Raw genomic sequence first — 22,459 nt, 5'->3', positions numbered from 1 at the left:
CGGATATTCAGGACGCACATTTTTGCGCCCCGGCCAAGAAATAGACACAGCCAATTGGAGCGCTGCTACAGCTCACGTGTAAGCCAAAAGTATTTGCAGTGCCATAGACTTGCATTGACCGGCGCCCCGCGTCCTCCCCCTATGTATTTTAACAGTGAATTTTACACACACACAGATAACAATGTTTATTGTATTGGAGGATTTTTAATGAATGCTGATAGGCGCCGACAGAATATCAGCCGCATTTTGTGAATAAACAATGTTTATTTAAAAAAAAAAACTTTTACAAATCGCAACTAGGAAGTGAAGGTGGGGGCGGCGCCCCAGCGCCCTCTATCGGCCAGCCGCCACTGCTATGCGCTTAGCCGAAGCCAAAGCAAGCAATAGGACCGTCTTTAGCGTTAACACTTTCACCTCCACCTGATCCAGCGGTTCGAACGGTGGGCAGGAGAGAGCATCTAGTACCATAGGGAGGTCCCATGAAGGAGCTAACGGCCTAGACGTAGGCAATTTCCTTCGGGCCCCTTTCATAAACCGGCACATCAACGGGTGCTGGCTTATCGACTTTCCACCCAGGCCAATATGACAAGCCGAAATAGCTGCCAAATAGACCTTAACGGTTGAGAAAGCCTTACCCCTCTCAATCAGGTCCTGTAGAAATGACAGAATAACTGTCACAGAACACTGAAAAGGGACAGCGTGTGACTCTGAGCACCAAGTCTCGAACACACGCCACTTATGCCCATACAACTTTCTAGTTGATGAGGCTCTGGCGCACTGAATAGTGTCGATCACCCCTTGGGGAAGACCCACTAGTGCAAGGTTGAACCCTTCACTGGCCAGGCCCACAGAGACAATCTCTCTGGGTGGGGATGGAATATCTCCCCCCGCGCCTGGGTCAGCAGGTCCCTGCGCAGCGGTAGTTGCCATGGCGGACCGGATAGGAGTTGAAAAATCTCCGCCAACCAGTGCTTTCCCGGCCAACGCGGGGCTATCAGCACCATGGACAGATCTCCTTCCCTCACTCTGGCCAGAGTCGGGGGAATGAGTGCCACCGGTGGGAACGCATACAGGAGGGTCCTCGGCCACTCGTGCGCTAATGCGTCCACTCCCAGCGGGGCTCCCCGATCGCGCAGAGAGAAGAACAGAGGACACTGGGCGTTCTCTGCCGTAGCATAAACGTCCACGGTCGCTTGACCGAATCGTGACCAAATCTGTTTCACTACTTCGGGGTGAAGTCTCCAGTCTGCGTACAGTGGGTTGCCCCTGGACAACAAATCTGCTCCGTAGTTCAGAATGCCCGGTACATGGGTTGCTCTCAGCGACCGCATGTGTACACTGCTCCACACTATCAGTCTGTCTGCCATAGTGTGTAACTGGTGGGACCTCAGTCCCCCCTGTCTGTTTACATAGGCAACGACCGTGGAGTTGTCTGTCCTCACCAAAACATGATGTCCTCTCAACCACGGGAGGAAATGTTTCAGAGCCAAGTGAACAGTTAGCAGTTCCAGGCCGTTTATATGGGTAGAACGTAAGTGCGGGTCCCAACCCCCGTTTATTGTTCTCCCTTCGAAAGTGGCACCCCAGCCTCTCAGAGAGGCGTCCGTGGTGATTACTTTTCTGTTCAGGCCAGGTCCCATAGAAACACCCTGTGTTATGAAACCTGGGTCCTTCCACTGGTGCAGAGCCAGTGAGCAATCCCTGGAGACCCTCACACGACGGTGACCGTCGCGGTGGGGGTCCAGGCCCAGAGAGGCCACCCAGCGCTGGATGCCTCTCATGTACAGGCGCCCCAGGGGTATGGCCACCACAGCGGAGGCCATCAAGCCTAATAACCTCTGGCATTGTTTGAGGGTAACTATGTTGCCCCTGCGAAACAGCGCTATAGTCGCGCGCATCGTCTCCACTCTTTCTGGAGACAAAAACGCCTTGGCTCGGATAGAGTCCAGTGCGAGCCCTATAAACGCAATGCGTTGAGAGGGTGTCACCATGCTCTTTTCCATGTTTATTCGGAACCCCAGACTCGTTAGGTGTTCCGAAATGACCGCTGTGTGACGCGCCGCCTCCTCGCGGGAGGTGGCTGCCACTAACCAGTCGTCGATATATGTGGCCACTCTGATACCCCTCTGTCTGAGAGGGGCCACTGCTGCCTCTGTGCATTTTACAAACACCCTTGGGCTTAGTGACAGGCCGAAGGGAAGGACCACATATTCGTAGGCTATCCCTTGGAAAGCGAATCTCAGATATTTCCTGTGTGGAGGATATATCGGAATGTGGAAATAAGCGTCCTTCAGGTCGATTGATGTGAACCAATCCCCTGCTCGTATGAAACTTAGCAGGGAAGAGTGTGTCAACATCCTGAATTTGTATTTTCTGAGATGCTGATTCAAGACGCGGAGGTCTAGAATAGCCCTCATGCCCCCCCCTTTCTTTGGGACCAGAAAATACTTCGAGTAGAAACCTCTGTGGGTCTCCTCGAGAGGTACAACTGTTATAGCTCCTTTCTCCCGAAGAATGGAGATTTCCTCCAGGAGAATATTGGCTCGTTCGCCCTGAGCTTGAGAGTACAGTATTTCTCTGAATGGGGGTGGAGCGACACATAATTGGAGCCTGTAGCCCCTTCGTAGTGTCCTCAACACCCAGTCTGACTGTGTGCAGTCTGCCCATTCCTGCTGAAGCGTGGAAAGCGGGCTGACTGGCCACCTCGTCACATGCGAGTTGTCGGGCCGCTTTCTGCATTACAGCCGCGGGACGGGTTAGACCCACGGTCTGCGTTATGGCAGAGAAAGATTTGTTTTCAACATCTCTTTTATTTTTATGTTTTTCAACATTGTTAACAACGCCCTTGGCACTCTGCCTGGATGCGCTTGTCAGGACATTTTCAATACATTGTGCATTAACATGCTTGAGCGACAAACAACTTTGCAGTATGAACAGTCTCTCACCTTTGTATGGAACATGTCATACCGAACTTGCTCTGGAACGGAGCTGGGAGGGTACAGAGCGGTCAGCGAGGGGGGCCGACTGGACTCGCTCTCCTCCCGAGGAGAGGCTGTCAGATCACCCGCTTCCTCTTCCTCGCCGACGCGGCGGCCGGGGGAGGGGGCGGGGACGCCTGAGGTCTGTATGACTGCCGTGGCTGGGTCACAGGCGCTGCGGGCTGCGCTCTTCTCGGAAGGCACAGCTCCATAGCCTCATCCTCTCTCTTTTTCTCCTCACATCTCTTCTGCATTGAGGTGACTGCTGCACCGAAGAGACCCTGCGGTACGATAGGGGTGTCGAGAATTTCTTCTCTCTCCTTCGCCGACAGGTTGGTGAGACCGAGCCAACGCACCCTCTCCTGCAGTACCATGAGACCCATGGATTTACCCGTAGCTTGAATGGCCATCTTGTGGAGACGGAGGATGTGATCCGTTATAACGCAGATTTCCTCCCATAGGGTATTGTCTGGCTTAACAGTCATATCCTCCTCCAGCTCAGCCTGGTAGGCTGATAGGAGTGCGGAGGCATTGAGAGCCCTCGCTGTCATTGCCGCTGCTTTGTAGCACTTGTCTGTAAGGCTAGCCTGGAAGCGGTCCGACTTGGAGGGTAGGGACGGGGCAGCCGAAGATACGGGGGTCTTCGGGTGCAGGTGGCGCGCCACCACCGGCTCGACCGGTGGGATGTGGCGGAGGCCGAGGGAGTCCATCCCCTCACAATCCAGTCGAGAACCCCAGATTATTGGGTGTTTCTCGCTGAATGGCCGTTCTTTCCACGTAACTGCTATCTCAACGAGTAGCTCGGGGAAGAACGGCATAACTTATTTCCCCGTCTTAGCCGCCGTCTGCAGTCTTTTGCCGTCAAAGTGTGACATAGCAGTTTCGGTTTGGGCGACGGGCCAGGGGATATTCAGCCTTTCCGCTGCTCGCTTGCACATGTCCTGCATGTCGCAGTCCATGAGAGACGGGGCGGAGGGTTGGTTACCTCCGTCAGGCGTGGGGGGCTTTACAGCACCGCGCCTACCGATTGATAATGAGGAGTCTTCCTCATCATCGGTGGACGAAATGAGGTCTGAGTCACGCGACCCTCCCTCATCATTGTCCGAGTCTCTCTCATAGCGAGCAGCGGTAAAGCTGTCAATCCCCTTGTCATCCAGTACCGGGAAACCGATGTCAGGGCTATGTGGCACTAAGTCCGCCCAGCATGGTGTCGGTAAACCTGGAGACATGTCCGTGTTAGACTGTGATGGCAGCGTTTCGGCTGCCTTACACAGAAGCGGATCTTCTCCCGACAGGCTAGCCATGCGACTTAGCCGTCGGCGGAGAAGTTTCTTGGGGAACACTGCACAGTGGATACACTCATCGGTAGAGATAACAGAGGCCTGGGCGTGGATTAATCCCAGACACTCTGCGCACTTAGAGTGAGTGTCCCAGCTAGCCATTGACTTGCTGCACGAGCAGGTCTTCCGGCTAGTCTCGGCTGTGCTAGGTCCGCTAGCCTCAACGTTAGCCATTGCTGGCTAGGGGTTGTAGGCTAGCTGCTAGCAGGCCTCGCTACTTCACCCGTTAGCTTGTCAGCTATCAAGGGAAAACAGAGGGGCCAGGGGAGGGATATTACTATCTACCCGCTAGCAGTGCGTTATAGAGATAAAGTTATTTCTACTTTTTGTCTCTCACACTGGGTATTGCTACCCGTAACCGTTCGGAGTATTCCTACTCGCAGAACAGGGAGTATTGCTACTTTTTTCGTTCCGAGCAAGGCGAGTATTGCTACTCGAATCGTAACACGGGGTATCGCTACCCCGAGTCAGAGTATTCCTACTCTTCAACAGAAGTATTTTTACTCCTGTGAACGTCAACGAAGTGCAGTTTAGCAGCAGAGCGCCCGTCGGCACGAGTTTGGTCGCTCGTATCTGTGGACTGTTTAGCTCTAAGCGAGAAGCGAGAAAAGGTTTTTGAATGACGACAGACGCCGTGTGTACGCCTTATATAGGCGGAGGGTCCCGTCCCTCGTGACACAAGCGTCGCCTGGGCCAGCCAATGGGCTGGCGCAGTGTAATTCAGTTTCTGATGAGGTCATGCAGGGGGCGTTCCCATAGTGAGATACGAAACGAATACTATGAAAGAGAACCTGCCCCCTTCTGGTCTTGTCCAGCCTTGCCTTAATTCTAGTCGTGTTCAATCTTGGCTGAGGAGGCGGAGAAAGGCAGCTTCTGGCTGTGGCTAAGGGCCAATCCCAATTGCCTTTTCTACCCCTATGGCTCGTTTTCGAGTGTCACTCGATTCGAAGGCAAGGCCTTCGAATACGTCACAAGCCCTACCCCTTGAAATCTAAGCCCTATGAATTGGGACAGCCCTTCACGGCTCCTACGTCATCAACAGTGGTTTAGACGCGGTACGGGTGACGCGTTGTGTTGCCGGCGAATTCTCACATCTCCTGTGACCGGAGGAGATAGCAAAGATGGCGGCCGTTAGCATCAAACACTATGATAACATCCTCCGTAGTATCTAGTCTATTTCAGTCACAGACATGTTCAACAACAACACGTTTTACAACAAGAAAGGGATACAACTAATAAACATGTTAACTCACTATTCACCTTGTTATACAACAACTACTACTACAAGTGTCTATGACTACTGTTATATGTCACTTCGACTATGCCGTAACATCATGGTACTATAGAACCACAAAGGCCACAAAGGCCCATAAAACAAGACTCCAGACAGCCCAAAATAAACTGGTTAGGCTTCTGCTAGGCCTCAACCCTAGGACACATCTAACCGCTGCTCATTTTTTGAGCCTTGATTGGCTACGAGTAGTTGACAGAGTGCAGCAGCTTGCACTGGGCCTGGTCTTCAAGATACGCTACACCACAAAGACACCCAAGTACCTGTCAACATACTTCCAAAAAGTGAACAACGTCCACACATACAACACCAGAGGAAGCTCCAAGAACCACGTTCAACCGCGTTGCACCACAAACAAGGGGTTAAACTCGTTTGCAAACTATGCAGTAAAAATGTGGAACGCCCTTCCTACAATCTTAAAGGAGTGCAAAACACTGCCCACCTTCAAAACCACTCTCAAAAAACATTTACAGGAGGCTGCAATCCGAAACTGGACCCTCTAAATCAAAAATCAGATTAAAAGACCCGAACTACCCACTGTACATACTTTGTGTTTTGTCCCCCGCCCCCACCTGTGGTGTATGTCCCCACCTGTCCTACCCGCTGTACATACCTGATGTTTTGTTGTATTGTATATCTAGTATTGTTCTTCCCATGATGGATGTATTTTTATCTTGTAGATAGTAATAGTTATTGGTCTGTATTATCTTGTAGATAGTACTAGTTTTTTTTTCCTGTCTGTCTTACATGTAACGATGAATTGAAAATCAAGGACCCCAATTGAAATAAGCCAGTGGCTTTCTTGGGTTTTTATCCTTTTAGTTGACCTTGTATGTAATATGTACTTTCATGTACCTACTTCTGCAAATCTTCTAATAAAGTTTTCAATCAATCAATCAATCAATGTTAAATCCGTGTGGAGCTAATGCTATCGCGTCTCCACAGGCTAAAGTACAACATTGATATCCTTAACTTATGTCCTAAACACACTACTGTCATACAAGTCGTACCTTCTCCTTGACATGGACATAAACACCTGCTACCTTCTTTGAAAGAAATCGCGATTTATTCAGTGAAAACTAGTACATGATAGCACAACATAGCATAGCATTCGCGAACACTATGCTAACAACACTATGATAACATCCTCCGTAGTATCTAGGATAAACGGGTTATTTTGATAAACTGGACACATTTTGTTAATATATATGGTTACTTTCTCGCCTGAAAACATATAAAAACTTCATAAAATGACATATTAACACTTGTAGAGCCAAATTACAGATTGTAGCCAATGGCGGCCAAAATTGAGGATTTTATATTTGTAGATGATTCGCAATGCATCCTGGTATCAAGGGGTAGCGTACCTCTAGCCCTTCGAAGCTAGTCTGGTCCTGAAATCCCTCGAAACGAAGTAATAGTTAGCCCTCCCCCTTACCCCTAGCCCTCGATGAAATATGAATTGGGACAGCCCTCCCCCTAAACGTGAACGCGCAAATCGAGCCATAGGGGTGAAAACGAAGGGCTAGGGGTGAATTGGGATTGGCCCTAAGAAGGAAGCATAAGGGTTGGGGGGCGAACAACCCCTAGGGCATCAGCAGGGGGTGGCTCCGCCACCAGGAGATGTACTGGGGTTAAAGGTTAGGCCATCCAGTTAGGCCCACATAGGTGTTCAGTGAGGTGTCACAGCACACCTGTTCTAAAGGCACTGTTGGAGGTGCGTCAGGCAGCAATGCCCAGCAGGAGTACCATCACCAAGCCCGGATTATCCATATATTGCATCGGGTGAACGCCCTGGGGCACCAGCCAATGGGGGGGCACCAAATTATTCGGACAATGAATAGACCTTTAAAATATTTTGGGCACATTTTTAAAATATAGGCTATATTTACTGGAAGACATCCACACAGGTACAAAACTAACGGTTATATTTAGGCTATCATGTATAAAAAGATAAATAATTGCGAGTGCCCCCCCCCCCAGTCACAGACAAGTGCCCCCCCCCCCAATCACAGACAGGTGCGCGATGACGCAGTGACGCCAAACTATCAACTAAGAAATCAAAATGGACAGGTTGCTGTCCTGTCTTGTTCAGCGCATTGATGCATACAGGGCCCTGAATGGACTATTTGGCGTTTAGTTTGATTCCGACATGGACCGCGATTCTGTGCGTAAACGCGCTGCTGCGCTCTCCTCCACATATCCAGATGACCTGGACAAAAACTTTGGAGATGAACTTATTCAGTTCAAGGATTTTGTGCGGGAGGAGACAACCCGTTCACCAGAGGAGATGCTTCAAATCCTGAGAATAAATGGACTACAGACGACGTTCCAATGTGTGTTTGTCGCACTGAGGCTCTTCCTTACCCTGCCAGTTACCAACTGCGAGGGCGAGAGATCCTTCTCCCAACTCAAACGAGTGAAGAATGAACTCAGAACCACTATGGGACAGAAGCGTCTGTCTGCACTTTCCCTGCTGGCAATTGAATCCGAGTTGGTCAAAGAGATGGACTTTGAGGATTTAGTCAACGACTTTGCCTGCGGAAAATCAAGAAAAAATAAGTTCTGCTAAAGGTAAGGCTTACTTATGATTATTTGGGGCTAATATGACGCTGTGGCTGATTTGGGCCTGTGTGATGCAGAGCGGCAAAGAGAGAGGCGCTGTTTATTTCCATTTTTGGACTTGGTTGGTATTGAGCTTGTTTTATTGTAGTATACAGTATGTGCATTTTCCCCCTTTGTTATGGTTTTGCATGTAGTCTCAGGCCATTTATGGTGGAAATAATTAGCCTATATTTAGAAAGTCGTGTTGCATTGGGATGTGAGTTGCATTCAGATTTGAGCATCAGTGTCAAGGCTATACTACGGCATTAGGCCCAACTGGGATGAGCCTGTACTGTAGTAATATGCTCTTGTAAATCTATGGTTTTTGTAACCATAGTAAATATCAAATTTTCACTTGCAAAGTAAAAAAAATAGGGGGTTAATCCGGGCCTGACCATCACCTGTATCATGATTTATTTGAACTCAAACAAGCCCTGTCTGTCCTATGGTTTGTCCTGCCAAGCCCTATGGTTTACAAGGAAACGAAACACAACGGGGGGGGGGGGGTTGTTTCGTTTCCTTGTAAACCATAGGGCTTGGCAGGACAAAGTCTTTGTTTTGTTCATAAAATGTATTTGATAGTTGTTCATGATGAACCAGCGTTTAAGTTTCGTTTCAGGAGCAGTCACTGAGTAAGTGAAACTGACTGAGTCAGAAGGGAAGTGCATGGCATCATAGCATCAAGCCTGGGAGGGTATATAAAGCCATTACACGGGAAACGTTTGTCAATGACAAGTTCGTGTTTGATGACATTTCTTCAGATGAAATATGATCTTATGTACTTGAGGTAAATATGCATTTTAATGTATCTAGAATGTTCTAGCCTAATAATAATAATAATAATAATAATAATAATAATAACCTTTATTTGTAATGCACTTTTCCTGCAAACGTTGCAGCTCAAAGTGCTTATGGTTAAATTTGCTTATTGGTTTTCAACCCTCTCCTCGGGGACCACCAGCCGTTCCACATATTTTGATCTGTTCCACCACCAGCACAACTGAACTGATTCAACTAATCAAGTGCAAAGCAATGATGGTTTGTACTTGATTAGTTGAATCAGGTGTGCTGGTGGTGGAACAGATCAAATGTGGAGCGGCTGGTGGTCCCCGGTGAGAGGGTTGGGAAACACTATGCGTTCGTTTGGGCTAAGGTCGTCTCAGGTAATCTTCTGAACAATTAAAAGTGAACGAAAATCAAACCAGGTGCGTTAAACGCGCCACACATGACAGCGGATTTGAGGAGTGCCTTGGATTTTATTTTTTATATAAAACAATACCATACTTTTTTCCCCTGCTGAACAGGACGGTTGTATTTGTCATCACAATATCATGATCTCATATCATCCATTGGTTCTCATTCATAGAGTCCTAGAAATGCGGAAGGATGTCGAGGACACGGAGGAACACTCGGTGAGTAGGATGTTGACATCTGTGCAGAATACGGTGTCAAAGTTGTGGACACGGTTTCAAAGTTAGGATAATAATCGTTAATAATTTAATTAATAAATGCTTTCCAAATGGTTATATGGCGCTAAAAACAGATGCTCAACTGTTGTGGCTGTAATTTACTTGTGTGATTGATGTAGAATGTGGGTCATAATACCGTAAATAAGGAGTCAAATAAGTTCGACATCTGGGTCAGATTTTTAAAATGGTTTGATTACATTTTCTTTTAAAAGACCATAAGGTTTTTTCAGTGTGCCGGTGCCGGCGGTTTCCGCCTTGTTTTCAATCTGTTTTGCAGCGGCGGCGCGCCTCGCAGCTCACAGTGATGCGCGGGCACGTGGCTACGACAGGGGATTGACAATTTACAGCCAGATTTGTAAATTTACGACAGAAGGGATTGACAATTTACAGCCTAACCACAGTCTAAAAATCCCAAAACCAGCCCCAAAGCTATATGCGACAGGGTCTGGTTAAAAAGTCCGCAAGTCTGGCAAAATTATTTTCCAGTTTTTTTCCAGATTATGAAAGGGTAGATTGTAAGCTTTAAAATGATGTGTCATCCATTGACATCTGAACAAGTTGAAGAAGTCATGGATATTTAAATGTTGATACCCTCCAAATGACCAGGCTCAAAGTCTTCACAGACTTTTTTCACAGAGGTAATGGGTGGGAACAATAGCTGGTTAACTCCACCCCAACCACCCCCTCAAGACAACCACTCCCCCGTTACACTACCTGTCATTATCTACCTGTCATCTGTCAGTGGGGTTGTCAGCTAACCCGCAGGAAACAAACTTGCAGGGCTGACATGTTTTAATAATAATAATAATAATAATAATAATTTGTATTTTTTTATTGCCATGTGTGCCAAAAGTGTATTTACATCCCATTACAAGTACAAGAGAGTAAATTCATTCATGGCAATGGAAAACATTTGGCAAGATACAATTGAGCAATACAATAATACAATGGTAAAAAATAATAATGTTGTGTCCGTGTGTATGCATTTATCATTATAGTCCATAAACCATCTAGTGGGACTTCGGTGTAGTTCCTTCCCATCCCATCTGGGCATCAAAGCTGTAATGAAAAAAGAAGACAGTACATTTAAAATGATTGCCCACTGTTACCAACACACCACTTTTATGAAATACTACTATGTTCATAAAATAGAATTGCTTATACAATGACAAATACCTGAAGTGCTGGTGACTCACATCAAGGTGTCATCTCTCAGAACCTCTCACCTCGTCATTCTGTAACAAAGATGTACGTATACGGGATTAAAGAGCCCTCGTCTACTCTCGCCCGCTAGACGCTGTTTGTGTGAATGGTCTGGCTAACTTGTAACGTCAGCTGGCTCACTATGAATTGCATGATCAATGTTCCCATTTGCTATTAATATTGGTCTTAAAATTCAGAAAAGAATGATATATATATATGGGTCGTGTAATAAAAATGAATAGTTTAAAAGATAGAGTTGAATTTCATAATGTGCGTTCCATTTCTGCATAGCAGTCACCACTTGTTAGGTCTAGATTCTATTGAGATAAATTCCTGGAATTCACATGTGTATGTAAAGAGGTAAACCTTGATAACTTTTGAACCATACATGATAGAACCATGGGGTTTGGACCATTGTTTTTCTCATATAATTCTCTATGTGATGGATACATAGCTAACATTGTAATCTAAAGTGAAAGCAAAATGATCTGTGTGAACACCCTAACTGATGTGGAGATAAATGTCTGAAATTCCGTTGTCTTCTTCGTCATCGTCAGATTCGGAGTTCCCGTTATGTATAGTCCAATATGAAGGAGTTCATTAATTGTCCACTGTCGATATTTCTGCCTGCTTTTGAAATTCTGTTGATGGCATTAGCAAGAGCTTCAGCATCCATTTTGTAAACTTGTCAACAAACAGGTCCACACGCACATGGCTACTTACATACAGCTGGGGTGGGCGTGGCTACACACACTGCCACACTAATACCCCCCACCCGACTTTGCTAACTAAATGTAGGTATTTAGTGAATGTAAAACTATTGGTTATGATATCGAGTGGGTTCTTCATCGCTTCATTTGTCGTCCTATGCCAAAAACCGGAAAACACATTTTTTCACAACAAGACTTGTTTGGCTCGATTGCGAGCTTTCACAATTCCCAACATGAGGACCTTTGAAACGGTGTCACATTATAGTCAGAAAACCGCTAATTACTATTGGGCAGGTGCCCATCTCCTGCCCCTAAACTGGATGTCTGTTGCCAATGATGCTTGTGAAATGCACATTGTATGTAGCTACTAGGGTGTGTGTTTTAACTTCACGCATTTTGCAACTTTCAGGCACTGATATTTTGATACTGCCTTAATGCCTTTTTTCCAGGCCAGTGTGATCAAAAGTAGCCCATTCGGCGGGTGACCCGCCCCATCTGGCAACCCTGGGCTACCTATTCCTTAATTAATGGGGCAGCAAGATGCCACATTTTGAATTGTGGCATGTGATAAAAGCATCACATTTGACACATGAAAAAATAATTAAAAAGGTAATTTGGCAATTCATATATTTTGGTTACTGCATCAATATCAGTAAATCACTGATTTAATCAATTATTTTGAAGGCAATTATATTTTGAAGGCAATTTCCATGTTCATTCTGAGCCACTAATCTACCCAAACGTGTGATTGGTCAGTAGAGGTGTCTGTCTATCCAGAATATTTGTTTTATCCCTAACCACAGCAAATGTACAAATTAAATTATAGTCAGGTTCAATCTTGAACTCAACAAGCCCTGTCTGTCTGAAAGAAGGAAACGGAACACAATTTAACAGTTAAATCTAACAGATTCAGGAGCATGAAATAAGTAACTGCTGAGTCAGAAGGGAAGTGAATGGCACTTTTGCATAATAATATTAATAATTAACTTGATTTGTATAGTGCTTTTCATGCAAACGTTGCAGCTCAAAGTGCTCCAATCATTATATAATAATAATTTAATTATTTAGTCATTTAAGGCAATGAAGAATACATACTTATGGAGGAAACGGTACATAGATGATAGAATTAGCAAAAGTCAAAATACATAAAAAAAACAATTTCTGGATATTAAATAAAGAAATCAGCAGCAAGATGCTCTCATCAACGCCTCTTATATAGTAAATGTCTTAAACACGCATTTCCACCGTCAGTCACAGTAACTTATATTGATAGTTAATAGTTAGGGTTAATAGTTTGGGTTACATTTTGCTATTTAATTGTGTCCAAACTTGTCCGGTATAGATCCGTTAGTCAATTTGAGATGACAAGAGAAATGAAAAGAGAAATGGAGGAAGAACAGAGTAATAATTCACCTGTGGACCCGAAATATCTGATGGAGGAAAGCAACAATTCACAATCTGCCTCATTTGTTTTTCAAACAAAAACACCAAACAACAACAACAACCTTCCACATCATTCGACTGACGCTTAATCAACGACAAACAAACCAGCAACTCTGACAGAGTTGACAGTCTGACGACAGACGTAGGGCATTAGCTGGAGACTAGATGGAAAACCCTCTGAAAAAACAACTGTCATCAAAGTTTATTTATCAGAATACACAGACTACAGTCGTAGATAGTGCAATGAAATGCTTAGCAAAAAAAGCTTCACATGGCCTGGCTGGGGCTCAGAGAACAGGGCATGGCTGGGGTGGCTACTAGTGTCCTACGTTTTGTGTCTGTCAGACAATCATCATGACAACCAGACAGTTAGTCATGATCAGTGACTTTGACTGGGGTGGCCAAGATGAGACAGAGAGCTAGTGTGGGGTGGCTAAGATGGACAGAGAGCTAGTGTGGGGTGGCTAAGATGGACAGAGCTAGTGTCGGGTGGCTAAGATGGACAGAGCTAGTGTCGGGTGGCTAAGATGGACAGAGAGCTAGTGTCGGGTGGCTAAGATGGGACAGAGAGCTAGTGTGGGGTGGCTAAGATGGGACAGAGAGCTAGCGTGGGGTGGCTAAGATGGACAGCTAGTGTCGGGTGGCTAAGATGGACAGAGCTAGTGTCGGGTGGCTAAGATGGACAGAGAGCTAGTGTCGGGTGGCTAAGATGGGACAGAGAGCTAGTGTGGGGTGGCTAAGATGGGACAGAGAGCTAGTGTGGGGTGGCTAAGATGGGACAGAGAGCTAGTGTCGGGTGGCTAAGATGGACAGAGAGCTAGTGTGGGGTGGCTAAGATGGGACAGAGAGCTAGCGTGGGGTGGCTAAGATGGGACAGAGAGCTAGCGTGGGGTGGCTAAGATGGACAGAGAGCTAGTGTCGGGTGGCTAAGATGGGACAGAGAGCTAGTGTGGGGTGGCTAAGATGGACAGAGAGCTAGCGTGGGGTGGCCATGGCATAGCGAACCTTAATGAATGTCAGGTGATGTGTAAATACAGATGTTCATATGTTCAGTGCATCGCATTGCTTCAACCTATGCACAGATAGATTATTGGGTCAAAGACGTGGCATGCCATTTTGGTGTCCCAATTCAAATGTTGAATTGGTGGCTAGATGTTCGACAGAGAGGTAAGTGGAGATGATTACTGTATCTTGTTGGATATGAGTGAATGTCTGATGAAAAAATAAAGAAACAATGGAAGGTAGAAGGAAGATCTTGCTTATTGTTAATGAATTTGTGCATGAATAAGCATGTTTGGAAAAAAATATTCAGTTTGTTGATGGGTAATAGTGAATATTTCCTAAATAGGGGTGCAGATGGTTCAAATCTGTTAGAACAAATACCGGTAGTCATGTAAACAATATCGCATGAAATGTCCTTTTTAATAGGCCCAATTTTGCCCAGTTTTATTTGTTTGTCCACTAGTTTGGATTATAGTGTAAACAGGCCCGACATTTACTGTCATGTCAAAATGTGTCGAATTGCAGAAAATAGATTTTCAAAGTTGTGTATTCTTTGACTGAGCAGCACCAGCCACGTGCTGTCTGTCTGTCTGTCTGTCTGTCTGTCTGTCTGTCTGCCACGTGCGTGTTGTAAACGCCATCTGTGTATGTGTGCCAGGGTTTGACAGTGTTGTAAACGCCATCTGTGTATGTGTGCCAGGGTTTGACAGGAACGCTTGCCTGGACCAACAGACGGCGCAGGCGCCAGACCAGACTAGATGATTGTGGAGTGAATATATTATTAAAGCGTTACGCGATGCGACGGGTGATCGACAGGCACGTAAGCTTTAATAATATCTTCACTCCACGATCATCTGGTCTGGCGTCTGCGCCGTCTGTTGTTCCTGCACACAGGTAAAAATATCCAGGATCGTCGTCGGGCTTGCGCCAACAAACCCGGCGAATGTTTTACTTGCTCCGGGCAAGCGGGCAAGCGTTACTGTCGAACCCTGTATGCTAATATGTTAATTGCCCTAAATATTTATTATTATTATTATTTTTGAAAACCTTGGTTAGGTATAAAATAAAAAATACTCTGAAAGCTAGTCCTACTTAATGATGATGGCTGCTAGATGACTTGTTGTATGTTGTTGTTGTTTTGGTATAGAAATGCCTTTGGTGCCACAGCACCACCCTTTATTGACTACCTGAAGGACATCCTGAGGAGATACCCCGACGGAGGACAGATACTGAAGGTGAGGTTAACTAGTCTTAACTAGACAGACAGATACTGAAGGTGAGGTTAACTAGTCTAACAGACAGATACTGAAGGTGAGGTTAACTAGTCTAACTAGACAGACAGATACTGAAGGTGAGGTTAACTAGTCTAACTAGACAGATACTGAAGGTGAGGTTAACTAGTCTAACAGACAGATACTGAAGGTGAGGTTAACTAGTCTAACTAGACAGATACTGAAGGTGAGGTTAACTAGTCTAACTAGACAGATACTGAAGGTGAGGTTACCTAGTCTAACTAGACAGATACTGAAGGTGAGGTTAACTAGTCTAACTAGACAGATACTGAAGGTGAGGTTAACTAGTCTAACTAGACAGATACTGAAGGTGAGGTTAACTAGTCTAACTAGACAGATACTGAAGGTGAGGTTAACTAGTCTAACTAGACAGATACTGAAGGTGTATATATCTATCTATATATAATTATATATAAACATGTTATTACACTGTAATGTTATAATTGGGTACTACCTGCTATTGTATTTAGAAAACAACAATGAATGTAGGTAGTACTAAATGGCACATAGTGGTGATCTAAAATGTTGAGTTGATTGAATATGCAATTATTAGGTAACAGTTTTACCCAGTATTTTCCAAGTAAATGCATATTTAATATCATGCTGTAAAATGTTTGCAATAATTGTTAAAGTGTAATTTTAGTAATGGAGTTGAGTAGTTCTAATTACACACATGGAATGAATAAGGATTGTTCCCTTTTTCCATAACACAAATGTTGAACTGCATGGCTATGTAATTACAAAGCTATTCAATGGCTTGGTAACCACATGAATACAATGTTTTTACAATCGCTTTACACAATCGTGTTAAATGTATAGAACACCATATTAAGTGTTATTCACTCAACGGGGCAAATCTGGGATTGGTACAAACATTTTTGGAATTTTAAATAAAGGGTATATAGCTATTGATTCTCAAAGAATATAACTCATACATGCCTCATGAACTTAGTTAATCTGTCTTGCCCCATCAGAACCTAAAATCTGAGATTTGTTTTATTCCATTGTTTGTAGACAAGTTAATTGTAAACAAATACTTCAAAACATTATTAAAACTACCATTTTAATCTCATGAACAGTCCTCAGCTCCATCTATGAATTTGAGCGGTTACATTTGTCCAGCCCCATTCCTCAGTTGTTTACCAAAGTGGCTGGGAGAGAGCTTTGTTGTTGTTTAAATCAGGGTTCCCGCACTGGTCTTAAAAAGCCTTAAATCCAGCAATCCAATTTATAAGGCCTAAAAGGCAAAACATGAGGTGTTAGGTCTTAGAAATGAGGTGCTAGGTCTTAAAAATTAGATCCTGCAAGGAAATCAGTCCAACCACATCTATTTACACAGAAATGAATCAAGCCCCCAAAAAATGCAGTATGTCTGTATGGCAGTGAAATCCCTAATTTCATCACCTCGAGGATGACAAAAAGCTATCATATGGTGTCGCAAATAGGTCTAAAACTATATTCAAAGAGGCCTAAAAAAAGGTCTTAAATTTGACTTGTTGAAACGTGTAGGAACCCTGTAAATTCCAGAGAGCGTCAGATGTTTGTTGCTGAGCCGAGTCTACAGGAACAGCTAGCCAGCCATGGAAAGGACCTCATAACTAAGCCACAGCTGCGTCATTATTGTCTTACAAAAGCCAGTGTTTCCTCTATATGCATTTATTCGTGGCAGGCCGCCACGAATATATTTTGCCTGCCACTAATTGATTCAGTCCACTTTATAGCTAGATTAGGCCGCTTTCAGACCTACATTTCGTTCCGATTTAGGGTGTAGTAAGTTACAATATGTTACAATGTTGCAATTAACCTCGTCGGCGACGCGCTTGCAAAACAGTTTTGTGATTGGTCCGAATTTAGCGGGACATTTGGATTTCTGGAAATCCCTTCCCTCTCTCTTCGCCCGTCGCCCGTCCCTTTAATCCCGTATGCCTATCCTAATCGAAAATTTAACATCATCAGCGACTACTGTGGGTTCTTGCATTTACTGCTGTTCTCTGGTTCATGTTCTTATACCAGTGCTCACTATAGAGTATTTTAAATGAACATTCGTAATATAGTCTAGTCTCTGATGTTCATGGTCAACTAAATCAGGCTATTTTGTGAAACAAATAATGTTCCCGAGCAGCCTCGCATCTAACGCTAGCTTCGAACTATTGATAGCATAAACGTTGGTAAATGTCACAAACGACACAGTATTGGCAGGGGGAAAGAAGGGGAGTCACATTTTTATTGACAACGGATTTACATGCTGGAAAAACATGCAGCTAAAATTCAGGGAACATTTGGACAATAAGAGACACAACGGAGCTGTGGTCGCATGGTCTAACTACAGGCCAATATGCGCAGGGCAAAAATAATCTATTGCCTCTAAAATCAGAACGGCGGAGGTACGGGTAAACAGGGCTCATGTCGGTGTCATCAAAGGTAAGAGTTGGTTTTCTTTAACTCAGCTGATGCATTACCTTGCTGTTGGTTGTTTACCGAATGCTCCATCTGACTGTCAAACTGTGATTTTACTTGTGTAAACAGTTAATGAGTAACGTTAGCCCGTTTTGTGCGTGTACTCTCATGTAGGCCTACTTCGTATTGATGAGCTGATGATCTTTCATTGTGTGTGTGTGTGTGTATGTGACTGTCAGTCACAAGTTTATATTCTACGGATGTTGTTCAGTGCTGTATGCGCGTTCCCGGTTCCCTGTGTACTCTACTCTTGTGTACTTCATATTCGATGAGCTGATTATCTCTCGTGTACTTCATATTCGATGATCTTTCTGTGTGTGTCAATGGCGGCTGGCCAATAGAGGGCGCTAGGGCGCCGCCCCCACCTTCCAACGCAGCCCCACTTCCTAGTTGCTACTTGTTTTAAAATAAACATTGTTTATTCATAAAATGCGGCTGATATTCTGTCGGCGCCTATCAGCATTCATTAAAAATCCTCCAATACAATAAACATTTTATCTGTGTGTGTTAGTGTTGTCACGATACCAATATTTTACCCTGCGATACTATACCAGCCCAAGTATCACGATACTGAGTAGTATCGCGATACCGCGGCACTTTTGTAACACTTTTTATTTTTATGAACATGCAATGTATTTATACAAGTTACAATAACTTAATGAGTGGTGCATGAATAACATGCATTTAATGCATTACACTGTAACTCTACAGGTAAGTAAAAGTACTGAAACCGATATTTTTGTGAATAACATGTTTATTAATAAGTAGTTTGAAACATCAAACAGACCAACTGGCCTTTTGCAAGAGTATAGCAAAGTGTGTGTGTGTGTGTGTGTGTGTGTGTGTGTGTGTCTGTCTGTCTGTCTGTCTGTCTGTCTGTCTGTCTGTCTGTCTTTCTGTGTCTGTATGTCTGTCCGTCTGTGGGGTCTTTTTCACGAACTTGAAAAGTAAAAGCAAACACTGGCATATCAAAAAAATAGAGGGCTACTTCCAAACTGTAGCTCAAGACTTAACTCAACTTAAGAAAACTCAGTGGTTTTAATTTTCTAGTTAATGCCCACTGAGCTCGCAGGAACCATAGGAACAACGTTTGAGGTTGCTAACCTGTTAGCCGACAAAGCTAACGCGATGGGTAGTCGCGAAAAAGGCTGCGTTCGTCAATTCGCTCTGGAAATCTGACCCGCACTCGCGGAACGCCTCTCGTCCAATCAAACGAATCGGTCGCTCTGTGACGTTGCACCCAGTGTGCGCTCTCTCGGAGCGAATTGACGAACGCAGCCGAAAGTGTTATGAGTTGCCCCGCTGGTACCGTGTTCAACACGGTAGTATAGTATTCCACGGTAGTACCGTTGTATAAAGCTTATGGTATAGTAGGCACCGTGACATTTTGGCACCGCGGTATATCGTTGGTACCGGTATATCGTGCAACACTAGTGTGTGTGTAAAATTCACTGTGAAAAGACATAGGGGAGGAGTCGGGGCGCCGGCCGAATGGCAGTCTATGGCAGTCCAAATACTTTTGGCTTACACGTGAGCTGTAGCAGCGCTCCAATTGGCTGTCTCCTATTTCTCGGTCGGAGCATGCGCAGATTATAGGCTTACCTAGGCTGCAGCCTAGGGCCACTACCACTAGGGGTAGTAAAAAATAAATAAATGCGTGAGACTTGAGAGCCCTGAATTTCCGGTTGTTAAGTCTGACGTCAAACGTGACGTTTTGCAATTTCCGGGTCCAAACCAGAAATTCTCCGCACCAGAATACCAGTGTACTACAGCGGTAGAATGACAGTTTAATCGTTTTTTAGACTCTGATCTATTCATACAACAAGGGACACAGCACTTTCCCGTTTTCCCCATATTGTCAGGGTATTTGAGCCTTGGAAAAGCGCTATATAATTAATTATTATTATTATTGCGGCATTTCGAAGACAGCGCCTCAGCCAACTTTGGACCCGGAAACACGTCGCGACTTAACAACCGATATTCGGACAGACAACAGGAGAGGAGAGCAACAGAGAGACAGACAACAGGACAGCAACAGAGAGACAGACAACAGGAGAGGAGAGCAATAGAGACAGAACTGAGGTGAGGTGAGCAACAGAGATAGTTCAGGATGATAACAAACAGTTCAGTATGACAGAGACAACTAATAGAAAGACAACTGTATGATTATAGAGTTTACATGTTCAAGGAAATATTGTATGATAATAGAAAGGTACACTTTAATTTAATTAAAGAAGTAACAAAGAACACATTTATTATCACAATTGCATTGTGTTCCATGTCTTTCTCCATTGAATAGCCTACAGTGTTTCCTCCAGGAATTTTTACATTGGTGGCGGATAGCCTTGACCGCGCAAATTTTTTTCCGCGTGCAAGCGCATGAAACGCGTACGCGCGCTCAAAACAACGACCTAATTTCAGCCAAAACTAGAGGATGGCCAAAAAATAAATAAATGAATATACAGAATATAAACTTGTGACTGACAGTCACATACACACACACACAAAGATCATCAGCTATAATATAATACGAAGTAGGCCTACATGAGCACAAAAGCGGCTAACGTTACTGATTAACTGTTTACTGTAGTGCAGAGAGATGGGAGTCGTAGGCGGCGTATCAAATGACAAAGCTAAACGTTTAATGAAGGACATGAACGATTGTCAACAACACACTCAAGCAGTAAATAGAACAGTCTAAACAACTTGGGTACTACGCACTCAACTGCGGACGGAACAATACTCTCAACCTATAGTTCCGTGCGTGAATTATGTCAACCCACCACATTACAGAAGTAAAATCACAGTCAGATGGAGCATTCGGTAAACAGCTGAGTTAAAGAAAACAAACTCTTACCTTTGATGACACCCACATCAGCCCTGTTTTCCCGTACTTCTCCCGTGTGTCTCTTATTGTCCAAATGTTCCCTGAATTTTAGCTGCATGTTTTTCCAGCATGTAATTCCGTTGTCAATAAAAAAATCGTCTCCCCATCTTTTCCCCTTGACAATACTGTGTCGTTGCTAAAGTGACGGCACATAAGAATCGTTTTTTATACGATTTATACGTTTTTTTAACCCACAGATTACATGAGAGAAGCTATCTGTCATTATTTCAACCACTGTCCAAGTGGGGACGTTACAATACTTTCGTTTTAGAACGAAACGTTAGCCGCTAGCAGCGTTTAGCAGTCACCATTCAACATGATACAAACAAACATTCAAATACTCGTGTCGTCTTGATTTTTTTTTCGATTTCAATGTATGACGCATCATTTGAAAGCTTACCATCTGTAGTTTCAGACTATGTAAACAAACGAAAAATTACGTAAGCAAATGGTTATTATTTATCTGGTATAGATACCACTTCTGCGCCGAATGTACCGCTGCCGACACAAATCCGCACCCGACATTGTAATTACCGTAATTTCTAAACGGTTTGTGCTATCGAAAAAAATCCAACTGTCCCTGAAAGCTGAGATGTTGCACTTCAACCAACATATAGGGTATTACATTAAAATGTGACGTGAGGACATTCTCAGAGTCAGTTTACTCACAGTGATTGGCGGAGCGTTCAGGGACACATGCTTTTTTTCTGTTCTCTGGTCATAATAACTCGCTGCCTTTCTGCGCAGCCTGAATCAAAGTGGACTGTCTGAATCATTTGGTGGCGGAGGAAATTCATTCGTGGCGGCCCGCCACCAATAAATGCATATAGAGGAAACACTGGCCTAGTTGAATGGCTAAACAAGACAACTGTCTGGACAGTACTGCTAGAATTATTCACCTTACCGCTGCACAGATAGACAAAGGGTATAAGTCCATTCTGTTAACATTAGGTCTACTCTGCTAACAAAGACTATTCCAGTTGATTTGTCAGTTGTTGTGCATTATATTTTTGTTGTGTTTGCAGTTTGCCCTTTAATAAGTTATATATAAAAATAATTAAGTTATATATTCTCATGCTAAAATCGACTGTAAATCCAGATTTTAAAGTTGATATTCTTCCCCGTGGAGCATGCCCCCATAACCTGTGCCCCACCCAAAATGTTTATCACCAGCCGCCACTGGTGTGTGTGTGTGTGTGTGTGTGTGTGTGTGTGTGTGTGTGTGTCTTAGCCTGTCAGTCACATGTAGGCTATATGTTCAGTGCTGTATGCGTGTTCCGCATGTTCTGCTGCAGCTGTAGGATATCTTGGTATTTGATCACCTTCTATATAAAATCACCTGTTCGGCTTTAATGGCTTAACCACTATTATATATATTTTTATGTTGCCACCCTCTAGTTTTCGGTGAAATTACGTCTTTGTTTTGAGCGCCAGTGCGTGTTTCATGCGTGTGCACGTGGAAAAAAATGCGAAAAAGGACCACTCTGCCACTAATGTGAAAAATCCTGGAGGAAACACTGAAAGCTATACATCAATGTTTTACAAATGTGTTCATTTTACTGATAATCATAACAAACATAACAATCATAAGATTCTTTCAACTTGGCATTACTAACTGCTTCTAAAACCACTATAATTGAAATATCACAATCTCATAAATACATGAGGCTAGCTGTTCCTGAAGACCTCCAGTCTTTGCACCAACGAGTTTAGCATCGGCTTAGCAACAGACTTCAGACTGCACGCACAGACGTACAAATGGTATCTATGAGTTTGTCTGATT

At 44.2% G+C, this 22,459-nt stretch overlaps 1 protein-coding gene across 1 annotated transcript in view; it reads left to right on the top strand.

Moving 5' to 3' along the window:
• Positions 1–9,599: 9,599 nt before the first annotated feature.
• The window catches only part of LOC308162551 (sacsin-like), a gene marked incomplete at both ends in the record, with an annotated part of 30,586 nt that continues 17,726 nt past the window's right edge, over positions 9,600–22,459 (top strand). The window contains 2 exons of the mRNA XM_080536697.1: positions 9,600–9,625; positions 15,188–15,275. Of these exons, the coding sequence (XP_080392823.1) occupies positions 9,600–9,625; positions 15,188–15,275 (114 nt within the window). The remainder of the gene's footprint in view (positions 9,626–15,187; positions 15,276–22,459) is intronic.

The sequence above is a fragment of the Nansenia antarctica genome (assembly GCF_963989245.1).
Source record: "Nansenia antarctica genome assembly, chromosome: 7".
In the NCBI taxonomy this organism is placed as follows: Eukaryota; Metazoa; Chordata; class Actinopteri; order Argentiniformes; family Microstomatidae; genus Nansenia; species Nansenia antarctica.
The sequence above is the reverse complement of the archived record's forward strand: the minus strand, read 5'-3'. Positions and strand labels throughout refer to the sequence as shown.